Source organism: Erythrolamprus reginae, chromosome 2 (genome assembly GCF_031021105.1).
Source record: "Erythrolamprus reginae isolate rEryReg1 chromosome 2, rEryReg1.hap1, whole genome shotgun sequence".
In the NCBI taxonomy this organism is placed as follows: domain Eukaryota; kingdom Metazoa; phylum Chordata; class Lepidosauria; order Squamata; family Dipsadidae; genus Erythrolamprus; species Erythrolamprus reginae.
In genome coordinates, this window is record NC_091951.1 from 15,252,109 (window position 1) to 15,279,776 (window position 27,668).

At 43.4% G+C, this 27,668-nt stretch overlaps 2 protein-coding genes across 2 annotated transcripts in view; both read left to right on the forward strand.

Moving 5' to 3' along the window:
* The first annotated feature begins 7,148 nt into the window (after window positions 1-7,148).
* LOC139159165 (galectin-7-like) lies at window positions 7,149-11,028 on the forward strand. The gene is made up of 6 exons (XM_070736518.1): window positions 7,149-7,192; window positions 8,610-8,811; window positions 9,094-9,246; window positions 10,193-10,288; window positions 10,574-10,705; window positions 11,008-11,028. Exons 1-6 carry the CDS (start codon window positions 7,149-7,151, stop codon window positions 11,026-11,028), a joined length of 648 nt encoding a protein of 215 aa, XP_070592619.1.
* A 12,871-nt stretch (window positions 11,029-23,899) lies between these two features.
* Window positions 23,900-27,668, forward strand: part of LOC139159167 (galectin-6-like) — a 28,383-nt gene continuing 24,614 nt past the window's right edge. Inside the window, exons 1-2 of the mRNA XM_070736519.1 lie at window positions 23,900-23,977; window positions 25,175-25,263. Coding sequence (XP_070592620.1) covers window positions 23,900-23,977; window positions 25,175-25,263 — 167 coding nt within the window. The remainder of the gene's footprint in view (window positions 23,978-25,174; window positions 25,264-27,668) is intronic.

A 27,668-nucleotide genomic window follows, 5' to 3' on the forward strand; every position in this document is an offset into this window, starting at 1 on the left:
ATGACAACAAGATGGTGGATGAGATTACCCTAATGGCAGTAAAGGGAGATATTGTGGTTATGGGTGATTTCAACATGCCTGATGTTGACTGGAATATCCCCAGTGCCCTTACATGCAAAAGTAAGAATATAGTAGAGGCCTTTACAGGAGCAGCTATGGCACAGCTAGTTAAGACACCAACTAGAGGGGAGAATATTCTAGATTTAGTTTTTACCAATGGGAATCGGGTTTCAGAGGTCAAGGTGGGAGAAAATTTAGGTTGCAGTGACCATCTATGTTTGTGGTTTGATGTAAAAACTGATGGTGAGCAATCCTATACTGCAACCAAAGTATTGGATTTCAGAAAAACAAATTTTAATGCAATGGGGGAATATTTAAATAATGAATTAAAGGGGAGGGATAAAATGGCAGGAGCAAGCACCCAGTGGACTGTATTAAAAAAGGCCATCTTAAAAGCCACAAGACTTTATGTAAAGCAAGTAACTAAAGGTAAAAGGAAGAAGAAACCGCTATGGTTTAGCAATGATGTAAGGGCTATAGTCAATGAAAAAAAGGCTGCCTATAGGAGGTATAAAGAGTCTGGAAGTATAGCTGATAGAGAGGTGTATAAAATGAGACAGAAGGAGGCGAAACAGATAATATATGCTGCTAAAGCCTCAAAAGAGGAAGAAATAGCAAAATCTGTAAAGAAGGGGGATAAAACCTTCTTCAGATATATTAGTGATAGGAAGAAGAAAAACTGCAGCATCACAAAGCTTAGTACCGGGAATAATACATACATTGATGGGAATAAGGAGATCGCTGACCATTTCAATAGCTACTTCTGTTCAGTTTTCTCAAAAGACACCTTACAAAATAATAATAATACTATAGAGGGATATAGCATTGCTTCCAGCTGTACGGATTCAGCTCCAGTGATCTTAGAAGCCGATGTCTTAGAAGAACTTGAAAGATTAAAGATAAATAAGGCAATGGGTCCAGATGGCATCCACCCCAGAGTTCTTAAAGAACTCAGATCTGTCATTGCTACCCCCCTGACTGATTTGTTTAACAAATCCCTGTTAACAGGAGATGTTCCTGAGGATTGGAGAATGGCCAGTGTTGTGCCTATCCACAAGAAGGGCAGTAGAGAAGAAGCTGGTAACTACAGGCCAGTTAGCTTGACATCAGTTGTAGTTAAAATGATGGAGACTCTACTCAAAAAGAGGATAAATCAGCATCTAAAAAACAATAACTTATTGGACCCAAATCAGCATGGCTTTACTGAAGGCAAATCATGTCAGACTAATCTCATTGAGTTCTTTGACTATGTCACAAAGGTGTTGGATCAAGGTGGTGCCGTGGATATTGCCTATCTGGACTTCAGCAAAGCCTTTGATACGGTTCCACATAAAGAGCTGATAGATAAATTAGTGAAGATTGGACTTAATCCCTGGATAGTTCAGTGGATTTCAAGCTGGCTGAAGCATAGACATCAGAGAGTTATTGTTAATGGCGAGTATTCTGAGCAGAGTCAGGTTACAAGCGGTGTGCCACAAGGGTCTGTTCTGGGTCCTATTCTTTTTAATATGTTTGTGAGTGACATAAGGGAAGGTTTGGTAGGGAAGGTTTGCCTATTTGCCGATGACTCTAAAGTGTGCAATAGGGTTGATATTCCTGGAGGGGTCTGTAATATGGTAAATGATTTAGCGTTACTGGATAAATGGTCAAAGCAATGGAAACTGCAGTTTAATGTTTCCAAATGTAAAATAATGCACTTGGGGAAAAGGAATCCTAAATCTGAGTATTGCATTGGCAGTTCTGTGTTAGCAAAAACTTCAGAAGAGAAGGATTTAGGGGTAGTGATTTCTGACAGTCTCAAAATGGGTGAACAGTGTGGTCGGGCGGTAGGAAAGGCAAGTAGGATGCTTGGCTGCATAGCTAGGGGTATAACAAGCAGGAAGAGGGAGATTGTGATCCCCTTATATAGAGCGCTGGTGAGACCACATTTGGAGTACTGTGTTCAGTTCTGGAGACCTCACCTACAAAAAGATATTGACAAAATTGAACGGGTCCAAAGACGGGCTACAAGAATGGTGGAAGGTCTTAAGTATAAAACGTATCAGGAAAGACTGAATGAACTCAATCTGTATAGTCTGGAAGACAGAAGGAAAAGGGGGGACATGATCGAAACATTTAAATATGTTAAAGGGTTAAATAGGGTTCAGGAGGGAAGTGTTTTTAACAGGAAAGTGAACACAAGAACAAGGGGACACAATCTGAAGTTAGTTGGGGGAAAGATCAAAGGCAACATGAGAAAATATTATTTTACTGAAAGAGTAGTAGATCCTTGGAACAAACTTCCAGCAGACGTGGTTGGTAAATCCACAGTAACTGAATTTAAACATGCCTGGGATAAACATATATCCATCCTAAGATAAAATACAGGAAATAGTAAAAGGGCAGACTAGATGGACCAAGAGGTCTTTTTCTGCCGTCAGTCTTCTATGTTTCTATGTTTCTATGTTTAGAAATATTGAGGCAGCTTTTGTGAGCGGTCTGATTGCAAATCTGGCATTTTATGAAACCATCATGATAATTGATAATGTCATTGCATTTAAAGCATTGATAGCTGTGATTATGAAGTCATTCATATCAATATCCTCTGTGGCTTTCAAGAGGTCACCAGTTTATTTTAGTGGGCTACTGTGGCCAGTGGTGGGTTCTAGTTTTCTTGGCTGTCGGTTTGCTCATCAACACACCGTGGAATGCAAATGCATCTGTAGTACTTAAGCTAAAAACAAGATGGCAGCACATACAATGCCTGTGGGAAAATTGGCTCAGAAGTGTGGCAAGCCTGGGTCATTACCAGTTCTAGTGACCCAGGCCCCCAAGTTACTACCAGTTCTATAGAAACCCACCTCTGGATGTGGCCCAGGTAAGGCACATGTACCATGCATTGATAAGTCTTCTGAAGCAATCCATAATTATTTTTCTTCTTCCTTATAGTCAATTGGAAAAAAGATAGTACCTATTATCAAGAAAGTTAATGGTGGCAAAGGACTGTATAATTTGATGGTAAGTAGATACATACTTAACTTGTCTCATTTCTTCTATGTTTTCTATGTTATCTTTCTATGACCATAATAGCATTCATGAGACTCGCTCACTTGCACCCACCCACAACCCTGCTCCCAGACATTTCAGCAGAAAAATATACATTCTTGAGAATATTTGAAGGAGGGCATTGCTATGATTACTGTCTTATCAAAATTTGAAAGATTCTGGCTTCACTAAGATGGGAGGTCATATCAGTCTTTTAAATCTATCAATTAACTAACAAAATATATACAAGATAAAAACCAGAAATCTTTACAAGAGCTGGTTCATAATATGTCTTTTTGAAAGTAAAAGTTCCCCAAATCCTTTGCTCATGAAAACAAAGTAAAACCTTCAAAGAACAATCTTAAGTAATATGCATCCTTTTGGTCCCAATCACTCTATGTTATGATAAGAAAGGCATGTTCTTATCTGACCAATGAAATACAAGTACAGTGATACCTTGTCTTACAATCTTAATTGGTTCCGGGATGAGGTTCTTAAGGTGAAAAGTTTGTAAGGTGAAACAATGTTTCCCATAGGAATCAATGGAAAAGCGATCAATGCGTGCAAGCCAAAAATTCACCCCTTTTGCCAGCGAAAGTGCCCGTTTTTGCGCTGCTGGGATTCCCCTTAGGCTTCCCTCCATGGGAAACTCCACCTCTGGACTTCTGTGTTTTTGCGATGCTGCATGGGAATTCAAGAAGGGGAATCCCAGCATCGCAAAAATGAGCGCTTCGCTGGCAACGGAAGTCTGCAGATGGGGTTTCCCAGCAAAGGGAGTGTCAGTGAAATTGCAGCATCGCAAAAACACTGAAGTCCTTGAAACCCCACCTCCAGACCTCTGTGTTTTTGCAATGCTGGAGGGGAGCCTCAGGGAAATCCCAGCAGCGCAAAACCGGGTGCTTCGCTGGCAACCAAAGTCCGGAGGCTGGGCATTCCAGCAGCAGCAGTGGGTTTGTAAGGTAAAAATAGTTTGTAAGAAGAGGCAAAAAAATCTTAAACCCCAGGTTTGTATCTTGAAAAGTTTGTATGATGAGACGTATGTAAGATGAGGTATGACTGTATACCATATTTTTCAAAGTATAAGACACACCAGGGTATAAGATGTACCTTAGTTCTGGGGGAGGAAAATAGGGGGAAAATCTACCTACCAAGTATTCATCTAGATAGCATCCTTAGTCTGGTCAGCTTCAGCACATTATTTGATCCCCTGATTAGGGCTGGAAAAAAACTTCTTCAGAGGGAGTAGCAATGAAAACAAGCCTGCAAAGGCTTATGGCTGGCAAAAAAATCTTTGGCGGGAGGAGCCATGAAAAAAATCCTGCAAGCCAGGAAGATTGTTAGCATCTCACTTTTACTCCCTGAAAAAACCTTTCAGGGAGTAAAAATGAAAACAAGCCTGCGAGCTAGGAAGAGCCGGGAAGATTGTTAGTACCTCATTAGGGCTTGGGAAAAAAGCTTTTAAAAAAAACCTACATTCGGAGTATAAGATGCACCCAAATATTCTGTCTCTTTTAGGGAAGAAAGATGCATCTTATACTCTGAAAAATACAGTAATTTTCAATATACAACATGTCTTATTGAAAATGGCAACTGACAACACGGTAAAAGAAGTCATGTGTAAACGTTTGGATTGTTGGATTATTGGAAAATAGCCATTTCCTTAGGTCACTGCAATCACTGTATCTATTGATTTTGCCTTATTCCTTTTCATTGGGATGGCCTGATCTACTCTACTCAAATCTTCCCATTGACATTAATACCCTCTGAGGCCTTCTTGGACTCACCCTTGATTTGAACAAACTGTAATGGATCAGGCCTGATGCACACAAATCCTCATAAGATTCACAGCCACACCGTAATTTTAAAGGTATCATTTTGTTTCCATTTTAGAGTATTTTCACTGATGATTTAAATGGGACAATAGTAAGTAGCTTCTTGTTTATTTTCTGCCATTGCTTGCTTTCATATTCTTCTTTGATCTGAACAAGCATCTTGCCAACCCTGGAGCCATCTTTGAGCATCTTCAGGGTTGCAACAGTGAGACCGGCTGGAACTGTGGGAAAGGGATTGAGGAAGTAGAGAGCCAAGGGGAATAAGTAGCCAAAATAACATTCTTTCTCCTGGGAACCAAGGACACATTTACCAGCACCTGGAGGGGCATCGATGGGAGGCATCTAGAATGGGGGGGGGGGGGTCTGATTGGGGTATGTGATGGTTGTATGTAATGTGGGAAAGATCTTTGGATTTTGAATGAGGAAAACCCAGGGGACTTCAGATTCAGATTTTCATCAGCTGTGCCAATATGACATGCATACTAAATCTATACTGTGAGGAACCCAGCCTTGGAGTTTTGATTTCCTATGAGCTGTTACTTGGAACCCTGACACATCCCTCTTATCTTTATCCACCTAAACCAAAAGCATCTCCACTAACATTCCCAGAACATCACAAGTGGAAGAGCCAAAATATTCTGCCTGTTTTTAACCTTCCTTTGCAATAATGCAGAGTTAGACATCATTTCCCCCAAACACCTCGGCCAACTTGAATCATCTTAATCTTTCTACAAACCCACATGAATATCTAAATCCCCTTTAAATGTTTGGAGGGGAGGACATTAAAAGAACAGCAAATGAATTTGCACCTACAATAAAGATCAATGGTCCATTTTAAATCATCAGGGTGTAGCGTAACTCTAAATTAATCCAGTAATTAATCCAGCCAACCCTAGGAAGGAGGCAGAGGCAAGACATTTCCAAAATGCTGTGTCAGGAAAATTGCAGCTCTTCCCTGCTTCTCTTATAGGTAAAGCAAGGCAGAGGGAAGCAAATTCTGACTTGCAAGATTGATGTCAAACTGTTCTGCCCAGTTAAGACTGCAGCAAAACACACAGTTTGTTTGAACTTATTTTAATCAATAACCGACTACTAATAACTGTCTTAGTAGAGGTCACACACCTCTTGAAGGGTATCTGCTATTAGCTGCATGGGCTGCTGTTGGGCCACAGTACAACACTTCAAAGCAGACCAGATTAAATAATCAAATCTCCAAATGTTATTACTGACCAACTGTATTCACTTCTATTGGAAGAAATGAAAATATTTGCCACGTATCTCTCAAAGTAAATTGGTCAAACTTCCCACATTTGTTTGGTGTTCCATCCTCCCCCCCTTCTTTAACTCACTCCTTATACTGAATGTGCAGAGTTAAAGCAGCCAGCCACCTGCCTACAGATGAAACACAGTTCTGTAAAACCTCCAGAAATGAAGAGGAAAAGAGAAACTCTCTTGGTCCCACCAGCTTGACCAAGTTGGCATTTGCAATGTTTCTCCTTCCCTTAGAAGTTCCTCCACTTCAGGAATAGAGCCGCTATTTGTGTAAGCTGCCTTGAGTTGCCATGTGCAAGTAGGCAGCTACATAAATTTTCATAAATAAATAAATGAATAAATACAGTAAATGTTGTCTAACCACTCTTGCACAATCCATTGATCACTCAATAGAAATAGTATAGGGTTTCCTAAAATTATATAGTGTTTCATGCAAAAGCAAGGGGTGGACTAGAAGACCTCCAAGGTCCCTTCCAACTCTGTTATTCTATTCTGTCCTGTCCTTCTAGTCTAGTCTAGTCAAGTCTAGTTTATAGTCTATCCTATCCTATCCTATCATTCTATTCTATTCTATTCTATTCTATTCTTTTCTATCCTAACCTATCCTATCCTATCCCATTCCATTCCATTGTATTCTATTCTTTCCCTTCCCTTCCCTTCCCTTCCCATCCCATCCCATTCCACTCAATTCCAAACAGAACTGGTCCATGGTTGCATTCTAGTGCTTCCTCCTTAACTTCCCTTCGCTGCCATCCTGGGGGGAATAATATTTAACAAAGGCCCTCACAAGAGTCGTTTGTTTGACTCAGAAGCAATATAGAAAGGCTGATACAAGTTGTGACTGGCTGCTTTGAGAGTCACAGCTGTGTTTTGCAATAAAGTCATTGGTTTGGTTCATCATTTTCTGTCTTCCAGACTCTCCCTTACCATAATTCTGTCCCTGATGGACTCCGCCCTGGAATGTCTGTATATGTGCGAGGCACAATACACAAAGATACCAACAGGTAAAGCTCACAGGAAGAGCAAGATTCTACCTGACTCAAAATAATAACAATAAGACTATTATGTAGCTAAGGGTGGTTTTTATAACTTAAATTATATGCCCAAACTAAAACTTTTCTTACATTCTGAGTCTTCTGCACCTGTCATTTAATTTGCCTCTTCTTTTAGTTGACCAAAGCCAGTTTTAATCCGCCAATGTTCAAAAGTGATTTTCTGTATGGTTCCAATCTTATATTTCCCACAGTAGTTTACAAAGCAGAAGATAACCTTTAGTTTATTCATACCAGGAAAACAATGTATTCTCCACCCTTGTTAAATCTAATCAGAACAAAGTATTATTTCTGGTATGTTCCATATTTAGCCAGTAGATGGCAGCCTTGCTTCTTTTTCTTTTCCACTCTAAAATGTGAGTCTTCAAAAAGAATAAAAATTTTCGGGGGGGGGGGAACAGTCTTCACTAGCTGTAGCCAAAAGAATTTTGAGCAAAAGAGAAAAGAAATAATGTATCATTTCCATGCCTTCACAAATATACTCAGCCGAGTCTTTCTCTTCAATTTAGTGATAATTATTTCCGTTCTTCACTTCTACTTCCAGTGAGTGTGTTAGTTTGCTCCAAACTTTCATTTCTGGAGCAGGAAAGAGTAATAATTCCCTCCCTCTTCTTTCTGGAGTCTCCCTTCTTAATGAAGATATTTTGGTGAATTTATTTTAATTCTGCGTAGAAATTATACTCTCCTTACCCCAATCCTGTACTTTTTTCCACTTTTCCCCATGCTGGCTTGTTCAAGCTGTCAGAGCTTTGGTTGGGCCATTAATGGCCATCTTCCTCTCTGCCGTCAGGAAGATTTTCCTGGTTCAAGCTAAGTGGACCGTTGTCCACTTGCAATCTATGGAAGCCCTTCCTTCTTTGTCACCCCTACAAGGCAACTTTTGGCCCTGAGGAGCCTCCAGAGAGGCAGAAATCAGTTGAATTTGGCACAGCTCTGTATGTTTCGACAGTCACACTCCGGTGCTAAGTACTGTATACGTGCAAGGCACAGTGTGTAAGGCACAATGCCCAAACATAGCAAAAGGGAAAGCTCACTAGAAGGGTACGATTCTATCTTACTCGAAATAATAATAATAATAATAATAATAATAATAATAATAATAATAATAATAATAATAATAATAACAACAACAACAACAAAACAACAACAACAATAATAACAATGATGATGATGAAGAAGAAGAAGAAGAAGAAGAAGAAGAAGAAGAAGCAGCAGCAGCAGCAGCAGCAGCAACAGCAGCAGCAGCAGAAGCAGGTGGTTTATATAATTCAAATTGCAGTATATGCCAAAACTAAAGCTTTTCTTACACTCTGAATCTTCTGCATCTCTCACTTAATTTTCCTCTTCTTTTTTCCTATCATTCTTCCAGACGCTTCAATGTAGATTTTACATGTGGTGAGCGTACCGCGGTCAACATTCCCTTCCACATAAACGTTCTTTTTTATGCCAACAAAGTTGTCCTCAACACATTGCAGGCTGGCAGGTGGGGACCCCAAGAGGTTTATCAGATGCCCTTCCGAAAGGGTGAAGACTCTGAGGTCCTTTTCATTGTCACTGAGGCTGCATACCAGGTTGGTACACATGATAGAGGCTCCTTTGGGTTTGCAGGAGTATCTCCATCCAACCTGGAATGAAGCATGAATGTATTTAATGCTGGCTTTCCTCACTTCTTATCTTCAAGATAGTATTTAAATGACATTCATGTAATCCTTGTTTAGCGACCACTGGGAGCTGCAATTTGATCACTGAGGAGCCACTAAGTATTTTCCTGGTAGAAATAAACTCCTTTTTCCTGCAAACAAAGTGTATGACCTCAATTGAGACTTGATCTCTTTGGGTTTGCCCTCCAACAGATCCTGGTGAACAAGAAGCCTTTCTGCACCTACAAGCATAGAATTCCACCACAAAGCGTGAAGGTCATCCATGTGAATGGAGACCTGGAGCTGTACTCTGTGAATGTGACAGAACCAACAACGCAGAACATGGTACATAATCAGTACAACCAAGTCAGCAAATCCTGATCCTTGTCTCTCTTTGGGAATCAATTCTGTCTATCTTTGAATGTCTTTTCTATCCCTTCCAGCTTGGTGTCATCTGCAAATGTCATAAGTTCCCCATCTATTGGCTCATCTAGCTCATTTATGAATACCTGACAAGATGCTGGCATTTAGCCAGTTTTGTTCAATCCATTGATCAATTGATAGAACTAAAGTAGAATGTCCATGGCTGTACTTCTGTTGCTTCCTCCACACCTTCCTTCCCTTTCCATGGTGGGGGGATTAATACTTATTAGAGACCCCCTCAGGAATTTTTTGTCCAATTCAGAAGCCAAATGGAAAGGCAGATACTAAGGTTGCTGTTGGCTGTCTTGAAAGTCAATGTTGTGTTTGCAGTTAAGTCATTGGTTTGGTTCATTGGTTTTCTGTCTTTTAGACTATACCGTACCATCATCCTGTCCCCACTGGACTCCATCCAGGCATATCTGTATATGTGCAAGGCACAGTATTCAAGAACAGCAGCAGGTAAAGTTCCTTTTCAAGCTCACAGGGAGGACTAGATGCTACCTTATTCTAAATAATAGCAATAGGTATTAAGGGTGGTTTATATAATTCAAATTCTATACCAAGGTTTTTCTAGGTCCTACAAATAGATCCATCCATCTTGCTTCAACAAAGCCACGAGGGCCAGGAACTTGATTCTTCTCTTCAGGCAAAAATGTAGTAGCTAAGGATGGTTTATATAATTCAAATTACAGTATATGCCAAAACTAAAGCTTTTTTTTACACTCTGAGTCTTCTGCATCTCTCATTTAGTTTTCTTCCTCTTTTTTCCTCTCTCTCTTCCAGAGGCTTCAATATAGATTTTGCATGTGGCCAGAATACCGGGGTCAACATTCCCCTCCATTTCAATCTTCTTTTTTATGCCAACAAAGTTGTGCTCAACACATTTCAGGCTGGCAAGTGGGGACCCCAAGAGGGCCATCAGATGCCCTTCCGAAAGGGCGAAGAGTTTGAGGTCCTTTTCAATGTCACTGAGGTTGGATACCAGGTTGGTACACATGATAGAGGCTCCTTTGGGTTTGCAGGAGCATCTCCATCCAATATGGAATAAAGCATGAATGTATTTAATGCCAGCTTTCTTCATTCTTACCTTCAAAATAGTATTTAAATGACATTCATCTAATCCTTGTTTAGCGACCACTGGGAGCTGAAATTTGATCACTAAGTGAGGAGCCACTAAGTATTTTCCTGGTAGAAATAAACTCCTTTTTCCTGCAAACAAAATGTATGACCTCAATTGAGACTTGATCTCTTTGGGTTTGCCCTCCAACAGATCCTGGTGAACAAGAAGCCCTTCTGCACCTACAAGCATAGAATTCCACCACAAAGCGTGAAGGAGGTCCGTGTGAATGGAGACCTGGAGGTGAAGTCTCTGAACGTGACAGAACCAACAATGAAGAACATGGTAAGCAGGGGTGGGTAGCAAGCAGGACGGGGTGGCATGCAGTTCCACTGGCAGAAATCAAAATGCATACTGTCAGCGAACCAAACAGCATCTGAGATAATAAATCAACTTCCACGTCTTATAATTTTAGCACAGGGTCCGATTTATTAACAAAGCCAATTTGGATTCTGCATGCTTCATTCCAACTTAAGGTCACTTAGGATTACATCCAGGTCAAAAGCTCATCTCCCATCCCCACACCCACAAGTGCAATCATGAGGACAAATCCAATGCAGGGATTTTTAATGTCTTCCTGTGTTCAGTTTACTTTAGATTCTGCGTAAAGGAATGTGCGCTGCATGGCATAAATCTCTCACTCTCTCTCTCACTCCCCCCTGTTCTTTTCTCACTACCAAACTGTGTCAGGCCACCCTTTGACTTCACATATTGACTTTGGACCTGACACATATGCAGCTCCAGATGATTGGCAGCTGTCACTTCCTGGATTACTGGTCTCGGCTCGGCTCTCCTTTTTTCCTTGTTGCTACTGCTGCATTTGTGCTCCTTGCTTTTTTCCTCTTTCCTTGTTCCTGGCCTCCCTCTCTCCTGCCCAGCTCTCCTCCAGCCTCACATGGCCACCTCCCGCCTGAGGTGCAAGCAGAAGGCGTGGGTGGAAGCAGTGCTGGCAATATTTATGCTTCCGGCAGCACCCATTCACCTAGCTACCCAGGCTGAGGCAGGGGGCAACCCAGGAAGGAGAGCATGAGAAACGCAAAACAAATTGTCACCCTAGCGAGCGACACTGGTAAAGTTTTAAGTCAAGGACTTAATAGTTCACTTGAACGATGATGATCTTTCAAGCCACTCCCACCTGATCAGATGACTGGCAAGCCTCTCCTACCCAGTCACATGACAATTAAGACACATCCACAAAATAAGCCACACCCACAATGTGGCAGTAAAAATTTTGGTTGCCCATTGTGATGGTAAGTGATCATTAGCAGCAAGTCAGCACATCCTGAGGGGATGGGACATTTTCCCTCCGCCAGTTGGATCAAGCTCTTTCTTCTGCAGCAGCTGATAGGCCGCTGCATTACCTCCGTTGCCAAAAGGCCCCTAGCTATTCGCCCCCGCCCTTTTGTAACAAAAATACACATTGAGCCACAGCCTTTTGGCAACTTCGGACACTTCGCCACCATCCAATCAGAACGGTCCTAACAAAATGCTACTTTGGGAAGGAAAGAATGGGACAGTTCCCTCTTTCATACACATACACACAGCAGTTCTAGTCTGACCCCCTTCTCATTCAGGTGACTGTTAGAGGATCATAGCGATGGAAGGGATCTCAGAGGCCATCTAGTCTGACCCCTAAGCTCAAGCAGGAGACTGATACAGAATGGTAGAGATGGAGGGGACCTCAGAGGCCATCTATTATTATTATTTATTATTTTATTTATTTATCATTTGGATTTGTATGCCGCCCCTCTCCGAAGACTTAGGGCGGCTCACAAAAGAAAAAAACAGTACAAATCCAATAGTTAGAAACAATTTTAAACCCTTAATATAAAAAACAGTCATACATCTCAGACAAAGCATACATAAAATGGAAACGGCTCGGGAATATCAATTTCCCCATGCCTGATGGCAAAGGTGGGTTTTAAGGAGTTTGTGAAAGGCAAGGAGGGTGGGGGCAATCCTAATCTCTGGGGGGGGGAGTCGGCGCCGCCACAGAGAAGGGTCTTCCCCTGGGGCCCGCCAGACGATGTTGTTTCATCGACGGGGCCCGGAGAAGGCCAACTCTGTGGGACCTAACAGGTTGCTGGGATTCATGTGTCAGAAGGCGGTCCCAGACATATTCTGGTCCAATGCCATGAAGGACTTTATAGGTCATAATCAACACTTTGAATTGTGACTGAAAACTGACTGGCAACCAATGCAGACTGCGGAGTGTTGGTGTAACATGGGCATACCTGGGGAAGCCCACGATTGCTCTCGCAGCTGCATTCTGCATGATCTGAAGTTTCCAAACACTCTTCAAAGGTAGCCCCATGTAGAGAGCATTACAGAAGTTGAGCCTCGAGGTGATGAGGACATGAGTGACTGTGAGCAGTGACTCCCGGTCCAGGTAGGGCCACAACTGGTGCACCAGGTGAATCTGGGCAAACGCCCCCCTCGCCACAGCTGAAAAATGGTTCTCTAATGTAAGCTGTAGATCGAGGAGGATGCCCAAGTTGTGGACCCTCTCTGCGGGGGTCAATAATTCTCCCCCAAGGGTAGTGGATGGACAGATGGTGTTGCCCTTGGGAGGCAAGACCCACAGCCACTCCATCTTATCAGGGTTGAGTTTGAGTCTGTTGACACCCATCCAGACCCTAACAGCCTCCAGGCACCGGCACATCACAATGGAGAAACCTAGAGGTCAACCTCTGACCCCCCCACTAACACTGACTGTGACCAACCGGAGAGGTAGGAGGAGAACCACTGAAGGACACTGCCTCCCACTCCCAACCCCTCCAGCCAGTGCAGAAGGATACCATTGTCGATGGTATTGAAAGCTGCTGAGAGGTCAAGAAGCACCAGGACAGAGGATAAACCCCTGTCCCGGGCCCGCCAGAGATCATCCATCAATGCGACCTAAGCAGTTTCCATGCTGTAGCTGGGCCTGAAACCCGACTGTTGAGGGCCTAGATAATTGGCTTCTTCCAAGGACCGCTGGAGCGGAAGCGCCACCACTTTCTCAACATCCGCTCCGAGTCTCCAGAGAGGGGCAGCATACAAATCTAATAAATAAATAAATAAATAAATAAATAAATAAATAAATAAATAAATAAATAAATAAATAAATAAATAAATAAATAAATAAATAAATAAATAAATAAATAAATAAATAAATAAATAAATAAATAAATAAATAAATAAATAAATAAATAAATAAATAAACCTTCCCCATAAAGGGAAGGCTGGAGACTGGACGATAATTGTTGAGAATGGCTGGGTCCAGGGAAGGCTTCCTGAGGAGGGGGTGCACAAGTGCCTCCTTGTAAGGAGCCAGAAAGGACCCCCTCCCCAAAGAAGCATTGACAATTTCCTGGACCCAGCTCCGTGTCACCTCCCTGCTGGCCAAAACCAGCCAGGAGGGACACGGATCCAGTAAACAGGTGGCATAACTCATAGCTCCAATGGCCTTGTCCACTTCATCAGGTGTCACCAGATCAAACTCTTCCCAGACAGATGGACAAGTACGGGTTCCAGTCACCTCGACTGACTCATTGTCAGTCAACTGTTTTGTCCAATCAGAGATGAGGTCTGCCCGGATCCAAGCGACTTTATCAGCGAAAAATGTGTTAAAATCCTCGGCACTTCTCTGCAAGGGTTCCCCAACTCCTCCTGGTTAAGAGTGGCCAGGCGAGATTCTGCTGATGCAATCAAGGTGGCAGGATACGCACATCTTTCCACCTTGAACGCCACTTTGTAAGTCTTAATATGAGCCCTTACAAGTGTTCATCTAGTCTGACCCCTTTTGGAGAAAAAGAGTTAGAGAGCTAATGATCCCTCCCTGTTTGCAAAATGAGAGAGGTCCATTCATGCTCTGGGCATCTAGATGATCCCATACCTTTTTTACCCCCAACTATGGTCATGTGGATAGTCCCCAAAGTGTGGAGGGAGCGGCCTTTGGGAGCACTTTCACACCCACAAACACAAACATGGAAGGGACCTCAGAAACCATCTTATTAACATAGAAACATAGAAGACTGATGGCGGAAAAAGACCTCATGGTCCATCTAGTCTGCCATTATACTATTTCCTGTATTTTATCTTACAATGGATACATGTTTATCCCAGGCATATTTAAATTCAGTTACTGTGGATTTACCAACCATGTCTGCTGGATGTTTGTTCCAAGGATCTACTACTCTTTCAGTAAAATAATATTTTCTCATGTTGCTTTTGATCTTTCCCCCAACTAACTTCAGATTGTGTCCCCTTGTTCTTGTGTTCACTTTCCTATTAAAAACACTTCCCTCCTGGACCTTATTTAACCCTTTAATATATTTAAATGTTTCGATCATGTCCCCCCTTTTTATTTATTATTATTATTTATTATTTGGATTTGTATGCCGCCCCTCTCCGAAGACTCGGGGTGGCTCACAACAAGTGAAAAACAATCCAATACAATCCAATTAATTAAAATATTATAAATTTAAGAAAATCCCCTATACACACATACAAGGATACCATATACAACTTCAACGTGCCCAGGGGGAGATGTTTAGTTTCCCCATGCCTGACGGCAAAGGTGGGTTTTGAGGAGTTTACGGAAGGCAGGAAGAGTAGGGGCAGTCCTGATCTCCGGGGGGAGTTGGTTCCAGAGGGCCGGTGCCGCCACAGAGAAGGCTCTCCCCCTGGGGCCCGCCAACCGGCATTGTTTAGTTGACGGGACCCGGAGGAGGCCCACTCTGTGGGACCTAATCGGTCGCTGGGATTCGTGCGGCAGAAGGCGGTCTCGGAGATATTCTGGTCCAGTGCCATGAAGGGCTTTAAAGGTCATAACCAACACTTTGAATTGTGACCGGAAACTGATCGGCAGCCAATGCAGACTGCGGAGTGATGGTGAAACATGGGCATACCTGGGTAAGCCCATGACTGCTCTCGCAGCTGCATTCTGCACGATCTGAAGTTTCCGAACACTTTTCAAAGGTAGCCCCATGTAGAGAGCATTACAGTAGTCGAACCTCGAGGTGATGAGGGCATGAGTGACTGTGAGTAATGAGTCCCGGTCCAGATAGGGCCGCAACTGGTGCAGCAGGCGAACCTGGGCAAACGCCCCCCTCGCCACAGCTGAAAGGTGGTTCTCTAATGTGAGCTGTGGATCGAGGAGGACGCCCAAGTTGCGGACCCTCTCTGAGGGGGTCAATGATTCCCCCCCCAGGGTAATGGACGGACAGATGGGATTGTCCTTGGGAGGCAAAACCCACAGCCACTCCGTCTTATCCGGGTTGAGCCTGAGTCTGTTGACACCCATCCAGGCCCCAACAGCCTCCAGGCACCGGCACATCACTTCCACCGCTTCGTTGACTGGGCATGGGGTGGAGATGTAAAGCTGGGTATCATCGGCATATTGATGATACCTCACCCCATGTCCTTGGATGATCTCACCCAGCGGTTTCATGTAGATGTTAAATAGCAAGGGGGAGAGGACCGACCCCTGAGGTACTCCACAAGGGAGAGACCTCGGAGTCGACCTCTGACCCCCCACTAACACCGACTGCGACCGGCCAGAGAGGTAGGAGGAGAACCACTGAAGCACAGTGCCTCCCACCCCCAACCCCTCCAACCGGTGCAGAAGGATACCATGGTCGATGGTATCGAAAGCCGCTGAGAGATCGAGGAGCACCAGGACAGAGGATAAACCCCTGTCCCAGGCCCGCCAGAGATCATCCATCAACGCGACCAAAGCGGTTTCCGTGCTGTAACCGGGCCTGAAGCCCGACTGCTGGGGACCTAGATAATCGGCTTCTTCCAAGGACCGCTGGAGTGCCACCACCTTCTCGACAACCTTCCCCATGAAGGGAAGGTTGGAGACTGGACGATAGTTGTTAAGTACGGCTGGGTCCAGGGAAGGCTTCTTGAGGAGGGGGCGCACAAGCGCTTCTTTATAGAGTGATGGAAAAACTCCCCTCCCCAAGGAAGCGTTGGTAATCTCCTGGGCCCAGCTCCGTGTCACCTCCCTACCGGCCGAGACCAACCAGGAGGGACACGGATCCAGTAAACAGGTGGCGGAACTCACAGCTCCAATGGCCTTGTCCACTTCATCAGGTGTCACCAGATCAAACTCTTCCCAGACAGGTGGACAAGTACGTGCCCCAGTCACCTCGACTGACTCGTTGTCAGTCGACTCTGTTTTACAATTGGAGTCGAGGTCGGCCCGGATCTGAGCGACTTTATCAGCGAAAAACGTGTTAAACTCCTCGGCACTACTCTGCAAGGGCTCCCCAACTCCCCCCTGGTTAAGAAGGGAGCGGGTCACCCTAAACAGAGCGGCCGGGCGGGATTCCGCTGATGCAATCAAGGCGGCATGGTACGCGCATCTTGCCGTCTTGAGCGCCACTTTGTAAGTCTTAATAAAAGCTCTTACAAGTGTTCGATCAGATTCAGACCTACTCTTCCTCCATCGCTTCTCTAGATGTCTCTTTTGGCGTTTCAACTCCCGGAGCTCCTCGTTGAACCATGGGGCTCTACGGGGTCTAGCGCCACGGAGAGGTCGCAAAGGCGCAATCCGGTCGAGAGCCTCCGTAGCAGCCGTGTTCCAGGCCTCCGCGAGAGACTCCGCTGAACTGTGGATGAGTGCCTCTGGAATAACCCCAAGCGCCGTCTGAAAACCCTCTGGATCCATTAGGCGTCTGGGGCGGAACATCTTCATTGGTTCCGCCTCCCTGCGGGGAAGGATTGGAGCCAGGAAGTCAAGCCGTAGTAGAAAATGGTCTGACCATGACAAAGGCACTGCTTCTAAGCCCCTTAGTCTCAGACCATTGCTCAATTGCTCGGAAAGGAATACCATGTCAGGTGCGTGCCCCCCCTCATGAGTCGGACCCCGTACTACTTGAGTCAGGTCCATGGCTGTCATGGTGGCCATGAACTCCTGTGCCAACCCCGAGGTTTCGCCGAGTGACGGCAGGTTGAAGTCCCCCAAGACAATAAGTCTGGGGAACTCCACCGCCAACCCGGCTACCTCCTCGAGTAGCACAGGCAGGGCTTTTGACACACAGCTGGGAGGCAGGTACGTGAGAAATAAGCCCACCTGAACCCCTAAGTCCAACCTCATCAAGAGTGACTCGCAACCCGCAATTTCCGGAGCAATGAGTCTACGCAGGCAAAGGCTCTCCCTGGCTACAATAGCCACTCCTCCCCCCCCTTCCCTGGGGTCGCGGTTGATGCCATATCTGAAACCCGGCTGGGCAAATTTCCGAGAGAGGAACACCTCCCTCTGGGCCCAGCCAGGTTTCAGTAATGCATGCCAGGTCGGCCTCCTCATCCAGGATCAAATCCCGGATGAGGAGAGCTTTATTTACCACCGACCTGGCATTCAGCAGCAACAACCTGAGCCCAGGGCCAGAGTTACACTCACCACCAGTACCCAAGATTGGGCTCACAGAGCCAGAACAAGGGACCGTTATTAAGCAACGATCCCTCGTTCCCCTGGAACGGCTAACTCTGTGGCCCCCGCCATATCTGCCTCTCCCCAGCAACACAGGGATATTCCGACCCCCTGCGCCCCCAGAGATCGGTGCCCCTTCCTCTCCCGCCTCCCGAGCGTCAGGTGGGCCAAACCTCTCATTCACACTATTATCAATGAATTCATCCATACCATAACCCCCCACCCCCACCCCTCCAATCATACCAATCATTCCATTCATAACCCCAATTTTGATTATCCCAGTCATCCATTACTCTAGACCCCAGCTACGTTAAAAAATCAATTAAATTAATAGCAATATAAAATAGTAGTTAATAATAATCTAAAAGCATTAAAACATTAAAATATAAATATATACAATATAGGCTAAAATTATATAAGCTAAAAATTATTAAATTAGTATAAATTAATTTTGTAGATGGAATAGACAAAATGGAATAGATCAGATCTTAAAATATTCTTCAATCATCAGTAATCAGTCAATCCGGGAATAATGTTCTTCTGGTCTTCAGAGGTCTTAGATCTTAGTCTAATTTAAAAGTCTTGGTCTTAATTTCTCTCTTCTAAGTGTCTTTTTAAATCAGTCCACAAGGGGGCATAGTTCTTCAATTCATCAACAGCGACCATACATACAGATCATAGATTAAAGTTAAGAGGGAAAGGAGGGGAAGGGAAAAGAAGGAGGTGGGGGGGAGGTGGAAAGGGAGTTGATAATAATGTTCAGTTTTTTGTTTTTTGACTCCCCTTGGCCCCCAGTAGCTCTCACCCACTGGTGCCATGCGGGAGGGGGCTAAATGAATTTCCCCTACATGTCCTCGTTTCTCTGTTGGTGTTACGGCTGACTTCCACCATCTCGACGCCGGGCCTCTCACTTCCGGGGTCGGGCTGGGGATCCATCTCAACGAGGACTCGACTCCCTGTGCTCCCCACGATTCCTCACATCACCTCATCACCTCCCCGCCGGCGCCGCGAGCCTCCAACCTCTGTTCGGTCCCGCCGCCATTCTCCGCGCCGGCCAGATGTTCCTCCGGTGCCGCACTCTTTGTCAGCTCTTCCTCGGCACCTCAACACCCCTCCAGTAAAGACTCGTGTTCCTCCGTCCTCCGTCCTCTCCTCTCTCGAGCAGGGCTGCATCCCGCAGAGGGCTGTATCCTCTGCTAGGCTCCGCCAAGCACCAGACGCCGCTGCTGCTGCCGCCATCTCCGCGTCTCAGCTGGCCACCTTTCTTGCCGTGGTCTCTCTCGGCGACCCCCCCAACAGGCGGGAACATTCCCAACCCTCAGGATCAAAAAAGCAGGGGGATAAAGTGGCCAGTGGACTCTGGCCCATCTCCGACCATCTCGAACCCGGTTTGACCCATTTTCTGACGATTCTCCGTCGTTTCAGAGGAGCAGCGGACCCACCATGCTCCTTACCGCTCACCCGGAACCGGAACTTTAACATGCAAAACTCTAAGGACCATGATTAGTGCTTCCATTGCAGCTTCACTTACTGTAATCTCTTCCTTCTGTCCTCCAGACTATACAGATTGAGTTCTTTAGAAAAACTCCCTAATCTTATGTTCCCGGGTCTATTTGACCCGGACTGCAAATTGATCATTTTAGGTACTTATATTTGGTCTTTTTGAAAGCTTTTTTCACCTGGAAACAAGTTTGAACATTTCTGCACACAATGGAATGAAAATTGAACTGGTTTATTTTGCACATAAATGTGCCTCCCCCCCATTTTGTGAAGGTTTTTTCAATTTATGGATAGTTTTGCTTGCAAAATCCATTCTATTTTACTACAGTTGGTGTGGGATTGGTATCTTGAACATTTCTGCACACAATGATATGACAATTGAAATGATAAAAGTAAATCTTATTGGTTTATTTTGCTGATATAATGCATGCCCCCCCCCCCATTTCTGTGAAATAGTCTTCACTTTATGGATAGTTTTGTTATCAAAATGCATTCTATTTTACTAAAGTTGGTGTGGGATTTGTAGCTTGAACATTTCCGAACATAATGATATGAAAATTGAACTGGAAAAATTGATGCATATTGGTTTATTTTGCACATAAAGTTATTTCAATTTATATAAAAATTATGCTGTTAATTTCAAACTTACATACTTTTTTTTAGTAAAATGGATTTCTTTCATAAAATTAGTTCTCTGGATACAATGTGGTTGATTTTCAAAAGGATATTCCAAATATTTCTAGCCAAATATGTATAAAAAGTGACAATAATGGCACACAGCAAGGCCGAGGGGGCTGGCCCTTTTGTGGCAAAAATAAACCAATAAGAACCATTTTTTTCAGTTCATTTATATTTTTCTTATGTTCAGGATTGTTCAATTTAGTATATCAAACCTTTTGGGGGAAAATTCCTTAGGGATTTGTGGCCTTAAAAAATATAAATTGACACGAAATTCAGAAAGCATGGGGGGAGGGGCTTTTTGATCAAAATAAAAATATAAGTCTCAATTTTTCCAGCTCAATTTTCATATCATTATGTTCATAAATGTTCAAACTAGTTTTCCAGTTGAAAATGTTTTCAAAAAGATCAAATTCAAGTACCTAAAAAATATCATTTTGGTCCGGGTCTATATGACCCGAACAGAGTAAAGATGACTTTTTTTTCCCCCAGAAAAAAATTAGCCCCCACCCCCACAAATATTTTTATGATGATCAGCATTGTTAAATTGAGTAAATTAATGCCTAAGATTTTAAAGAATATTTCGGATTTGGAGCATAAAAAAATAAAATTGAAAATGGTTGCAAGCAGCCGAGGAGGGGGGGGGGCTTATTTTTGATGTTAAAAAACCAGTAAGAATCATTTTTTTCAGTTCCTTTATATTTTTCTTATATTCAGAAATGTTCAAGCTACCAATCCCACACCAACTTCAGTAAAATAGAATGCATTTTGCAAGCAAAACTATCCATAAATTGAAAAAGCTTTCACAAAAACGGGGGGGGGGGGGCATGCATTATAGCAGCAAAATAAACCAATAAGATTTACTTTTTTTCATTTCAAGTTTCATATCATTGTGTGCAGAAATGTTCAGACTACTTTCCAAGTGAAAAAAGCTTTCAAAAAAACCAAACATAAGCACTGCAAATGAAGAGTTTTCGGTCCGGGTCAGGGTGACCCGGGAACAGAAGAAGTGTGACTTTTTTGCCCAGCAAAAACTAAGCCCCCCACCCCCCAAAAAAAATTCTCATAGAGAAAACCCCTGAAATGATGAAAAGTCATGAAATTTCAAGTTTCAGATATGCAGGGAAATTTTTTTACAGGGACTCACACATGGCTTTCGGGTCACATACGACCCGAACAGAACAGCAGGGTTAAGTCTTTCCTGATACGTTTTATGATTAAGACCTTCCACCATTCTTGTAGCCCGTCTTTGGACCCGTTCAATTTTGTCAATATCTTTTTGTAGGTGAGGTCTCCAGAACTGAACACAGTATTCCAAATGGGGTCTCACCAGCGCTCTATACAGCGGGATCACTACCCCTAAATCCTTTTCTTCTGAAGTATTTGCTAACACAGAACTGCCAATACAATACTCAGATTGAGGATTCCTTTTCCCCAAGTGCATTATTTTACATTTGGAAACATTAAACTGCAGTTTCCATTGCTTTGACCATTTATCTAGTAAAGCTAAATCATTTACCATATTACAGCGCCTCCAGGAATATCAACCCTATTGCACACTTTAGAGTCATCGGCAAATAGGCAAACCTTCCCTACCAAACCTTCCCCTATGTCACTCACAAGCATATTAAAAAGAATAGGACCCAGAACAGACCCTTGTGGCACACCGCTTGTAACCTGACTCTGCTCAGAATACTCGCCGTTAACAATAACTCTCTGATGTCTATGCTTCAGCCAGCTGCAAATCCATTGAACTATCCAGGGATTAAGTCCAATCTTCACTAATTTATCTATCAGCTCTTTATGTGGAACCGTATCAAAGGCTTTGCTGAAGTCCAGGTAGGCAATATCCACGGCACCACCTTCATTCAACACCTTTGTGACATAGTCAAAGAAATCAATGAGATTAGTCTGACAAGATTTACCTTCAGTAAAGCCATGCTGATTTGGGTCCAATAAGTTATTGTTTTTTAGGTGATGATTTATCCTCTTTTTGAGTAGAGTCTCCATCATTTTAACTACAATTGATGTCAAGCTAACTGGCCTCTAGTTACCAGCTTCTTCTCTACTGCCCTTCTTGTGGATAGGCACAACACTGGCCATTCTCCAATCCTCAGGAACTTCTCCTGTTAACAAGTATTGATTAAACAAATCAGTCAGGGGGGTAGCAAGGACAGATCTGAGTTCTTTAAGAACTCTGGGGTGGATGCCATCTGGACCCATTGCCTTATTTATCTTTAATCGTTCAAGTTCTTCTAAGACATCGGCTTCTAAGATCACTGGAGCTGAATCCGTACAGCTGGAAGCAATGCTATATCCCTCTATAGTACTATTTTGTAAGGTGTCTTTTGAGAAAACTGAACAGAAGTAGCTATTGAAATGGTCAGTGATCTCCTGTATTATTATTCCTGGTACTAAGCTTCCTGATGCCACAGTTTTTCTTCTTCTTATCACTAATATATCTGAAGAAGGTTTTATCCCCCTTCTTTACAGATTTGGCAATTTCTTCCTCTTTTGAGGCTTTAGCAGCATATATTATCTGTTTTGCCTCCTTCTGTCTCATTTTATACACCTCCCTATCAGCTATACTTCCAGACTCTTTATACCTCCTATAGGCAGCCTTTTTTTCATTGACTATAGCCCTTACATCATTGCTAAACCATAGCGGTTTCTTCTTCCTTTTACCTTTAGTTATTTGTCTTACATACAGTCCAGTGGCTTTTAAGATGGCCTTTTTAATACAGTCCACTGGGTTCTCGCTCCTGCCATTTTATCCCTCCCCTTTAATTCATTATCTAAATATTCCCCCATTGCATTAAAATTTGTTTTTCTGAAATCCAATACTTTGGTTGCATTGTAGGATTGCTCACAATGAGTTTTTACATCAAACCACAAACATAGATGGTCACTGCAACCTAAATTTTCTCCCACTTTGACCTCTGAAACCGAATTCCCATTCGTAAAAACTAAATCTAGAATATTCTCCCCTCTAGTTGGTGTCTTAACCAGCTGTGCCAGACCTGCTCCTGTAAAGGCCTCTACTATATTCTTACTTTTGCATGTAAGGGCACTGGGGATATTCCAGTCAACATCAGGCATCTTGTCCAACCCTCTTCACATCTTGTCCAACCCTCTTCACAAGCAGGAGAATTGGTCTCACGGTCAAATTTCTGGGCTGCTAAATTGGGTGGTGGAACTCCCTGCCTCACAACATGCTAATCCTTAAAAAGCTAATTTGGGAAGCCAATCAGAGCAGTCCTCACAAAAGAGGGGTGGGAGAGAGAGATAGGTAACATCCTCTTAGCAAAGGACAGAAGAGAAGTTACTGGTTACTGTCTGAGGCCCCTTTATGACCCTGTGGTCATGGTAATGTGTCGAATCTGAGGTAATCTGAGATCCCTTCCATCTCTATAATTCTGTATGTCTCCTGCTTCAGCTGGGGGTCAGACTAGATGGCCTCTGAGATCCCTTCCATCTCTATGATTCTGTCACATTCTCCTGAATGAGAAGGGGGTCAGACTAGAACTTGTGTGTGTATGTGTGTATGAAAGAGCTCCCAAAGCCACCTCCCCCCATTTTGGGGACCCTTAAGATGAACTGGTGTGTGTGGGGGTGTTTGTGGGTGTGAAAGAGCTCCCAAAGGCAGCTCCCCCACACTTTGGGGACCCACAACATGAACAGAGGAGGGGGTAAAATAGGCAGGGGATCGTCTAGATGCCCAGAGCATGAACAGACCTCTCTCTCTATGCAAAAAGGGAGGGAGGGATCATTAGCCCTCCAACTCTTTCCTGGCAAAAGGGGTCAGACTAGATGGTCTCTGAGATCCCCCCCATCTCTACCATTCTGTATCAGCATCCTGCTTGAACAGGGGGTCAGACTAGATGGCCTGTCAGGCCGAAGTCTTCATGTGGAGGTCGAGAGTTCAGTCTGACACAACACAAGGGGGGATGGGATGGGTAGTGAGTAGTCAGATGGGAAAGTTACTAGACACAACCAAAGATTCTCCAAGCCAATGTCACCGTTTGTAGTGCCTCAACTGAAGAGAGGAGGAACTTGATAAGCCTATGCACACAGACTGGCTCTCGTGATGAGCTTGTGGGTGTGGGCAATGTAAGATGAACGTTAACCTAGGTGGGATTCTGGGAGGGACTCAGAATTGGAATGACAATAGCATAGCTAACTTGGTTCTGTTAATAAATCAAGCTCTGATTGAGAGAATTGGACTGGGACTTGTTTTATTTCTCAGGTGCTATTTAGAACGCTGGCATGGCCTCTGAGGTCCCTTCCATCTCTATCATTTGTATCAATCTCCTGCTTGAGCTGGGGGTCAGACTAGATGGCCTCTGAGGTCCCTTCCATCTCTATCATTCTGTATCAGTCTCCTGCTTGAGCTGGGGGTCAGACTAGATGGCCCCTGAGGTCCCCTCCATCTCTATCATTCTGTATCAGTCTCCTGCATGAGAAGGGTGTCAGACTAGAACTGGGATGTGTGTATATGAAAGGGCGAACTGTCCCATTCTTTCCTTCCCAAAGTAGCATTTTGTTAGGACCATTCTGATTGGATGGTGGCGAAGCATCCAATGTGGCCAAAAGGCTGCGGCTGAATGTGGATTTTTGCGACAAAAGGTCTGGGGCGAATAGCTAGGGGCCTTTTGGCGAGGGAGATAATGCAGCCTATCAGCCGCTGCGGAAGAAAGAGCTTCATCCAACTGGCGGAGGCAAAATGTCCTAAGCCCCATCCTGATCCTTGTCTCTCTTTGGGAATCGATTCTGTCTATCTTTGAATGTCTTTGCTATTCCCCTAAGATTAGTGTCATCTGCAAGTCCCCCATCTATTGACTCATCTAGATCATTTATGAATACCTGATAAGATGCTGACATTTAGCCAGTTTTGTTCAACACATTGATCAAATGATAGAACTAAAGTAGAATGTCTCCATGGCTGCACTTCTGTTGCTTCCTCCACACCTTCCTTCCCCTGCCGTGTTGGGGGATTAATCCTTATTAGAGCCCCCCCCCCCCCCCCCGGAGTTATTTGTTGAACTCAGAAGCCAAATGGAAAGACAGATACTAAGGTTGCCCTTGACTGTCTTGAAAGTCAATGTTGTGTTTTGCAGTCAAGTCATTGGTTTAGTTCATCATTTTCTGTCTTTTAGACTATCCCCTATCATCATCCTGTTCCCAGGGGACTCCATCCAGGGATATCTGTATATGTGCAAGGCACAGCGTTCAAGAACAGCGACAGGTAAAGTTCCTTTGCAGGCTCACAGGGAGGACAAGATGCTACCTTATTCAAAATAATAGCAATAAGTATGAAGGTTGGTTTATATAATTCAGTAGCAACAACTCAGCACATCCTGATCCTTGTCTCTCTTTGGGAATCGATTCTGTCTATCCTTGAATGTCCTTGCTATTCCCCCCAGCTTAGTGTCATCTGCAAATTTCATAGGTTCCCCATCTATTGGCTCATCCAGATCATTTATGAATACCTGATAAAAAGCTGCCATTTAGCCAGTTTTGTTTAATCCATTGATCAATTGATAGAACTAAAGTAGAATGTCTCCATGGCTGCACTTATGTTGCTTCCTCCACACCTTCCCTCCCCTGCTGTATTGGGGGATTAATAATTATTAGAGTCCAAAGTTTCACACCTGGGTCATAGATTGTCAGAGTCTGCAGCACATCTGACAAGCATGCAAGTAAATGAAATTCAGCAGGATTCAATTATATATAAGAAATTTATTTGAATACAATAACATACAACAGAATGCAGGAGTACAGATCACAGAAGCAATAGTTACAGAAGCAATACAATACAGAGACTAATATAACACATAGATAAGTCATAACAGTGCCACTTCAGAGTGGGTTGATACTGATTTTAACCAGTTCTTTAGAACCATTAGTAAACCAGGGGTGATGTCACAGAGCTAGTTCTGTTCTGTTCTTTTTTGGTTTTGGCTTCTGTGCATGCACAGAAGCTGAGTTTTTGGCACTGCCCATGCATGCCCATATAGTGCGCAATGCATTCACAGTCATACAGCACAGGAGGAAGCGCACCAGCTCCAAGGTCAATTAGAACCCACCCTTTAGCCATGCATATATATACAGATCTGAGAACCTAAGTCATGCCCAGGCTATGAGCTGTCTCTTATCGCCCCATACAAACAAATGTTGTTTCAGTTTCTAAACAGTCCCCATTGGCTGACCTATTGCTATGCCTATAAGTTGGCTGACCTTGTTACTAAGCTCTATTCCAGTTCATGAACATATACTGACATAGATGTCATGGAATCCAGGTGGCAGAGAAGACATCTCAGAAAAACCTTTCTCTCCTCATATTTGAGTGGGCCATTGAGACAGATGACACTTGATGAAAAAAGATCTAAAGCATTAGTAGATTCCTCTGCACTCACTCTTGAGAAATAAAGGCCAGAAGTGGATAGCTGATTGTTGTCCATCCTCCCTGATGGGTCCACAGAGGCTGATTAAATTCTTCAGGTATGGATTCCTCAGGCAGAGCAAAGAATGGGGTCATGAGTTTGATTGCTTGTATTTTTTTCCAAGGAAATATTGGTGTATCTGCCAAAGAAATTCAGGGGCATTGGCATACCTGACATTCTGCTAAGCATATTCAGGTCCTGCTGATTAAATCTTGTTGTGATCAATTTGCCCCATTACATCCTAGTGGTTGCTTAAGAACTGCAGGGAAAAAAACCAATTACTGCCAATCTGCCTTTCATTGAAGACTTGTAGAATGCATGAGTCAAAAAGAGAGCCCTGAAAATATTTTCTGATTGCTTGCATCCTGGATATAAATTGTTTCAATTCTTACCCCAAAACTGGTACTATACCGCACTGTACACCAAGACAACTAAACACAAGAACAGTTTTCCCCCAAAAGCCATCACTCTACTAAACAAATAATTCCTTCAACTCTGTCAGACTTTACTAAATCTGCGCTTCTATTCTACTAGTTTTTCTCATCGTTCCTATCATCCTTTTCCTTCCACTTAGTACTGTATGGCTGTAACTTGTTGCTTGTATCCTAAGATTTTTATTAATATTGTTTTCTTCATTGCTTTTTTGACCCCCTATGACAATCATTAAGTGTTGTACCACATGATTTTGACAACGTATCCTTTTATTTTATGTACTCTGAGAGCATATGCACCAAGACAAATTCCTTGTGTGTCCAATCACACTTGGTCAATAAAATTCTATTCTATTCTATATAAACCAGATACATTAAAGTGTATAAATTAGTGTCTACTTTAGAAATATCATAGACAAGTTAAACTGTCCAGTCATACACATTCAAATCAGTCAACTCACCGGTTGGGTTTGTCAATAAATCAACTGACCAGCAATGTATGTTTGGAGGAATTAGCATAATGTTGCTTTAAGGGTTAGTGCTGCAATTACCTATAAAAGGGAGTCAGATATGTTTCTCTCTGTTATTCTTGCTAATGCTTGCTATTGTTCTATTTGCTCTTGCTAATATACTAACTCCCTGATCTCACTCTCTGCTAGTTTTGTCTATGTGACTATACTATATACTTGCTGTGTGCTAAGTGTTGGTCTATGTATTATGTATGTAAGTACAGTGGTACCTCGGTTCTCGAACGCTTTGGTTCTCGTACATTTCGG

Excerpts from the sequence above, each read along its gene's own strand:
- LOC139159165 (XM_070736518.1), top strand. The coding sequence starts at position 7,149 with ATGTCTGTATATGTGCGAGGCACAATACACAAAGATACCAACAG. Across the intron at positions 7,193-8,609 it reads ATACACAAAGATACCAACAG|ACGCTTCAATGTAGATTTTA; the intron begins GTAAAGCTCACA and ends TCATTCTTCCAG. Across the intron at positions 10,289-10,573 it reads TCACTGAGGTTGGATACCAG|ATCCTGGTGAACAAGAAGCC; the intron begins GTTGGTACACAT and ends GCCCTCCAACAG.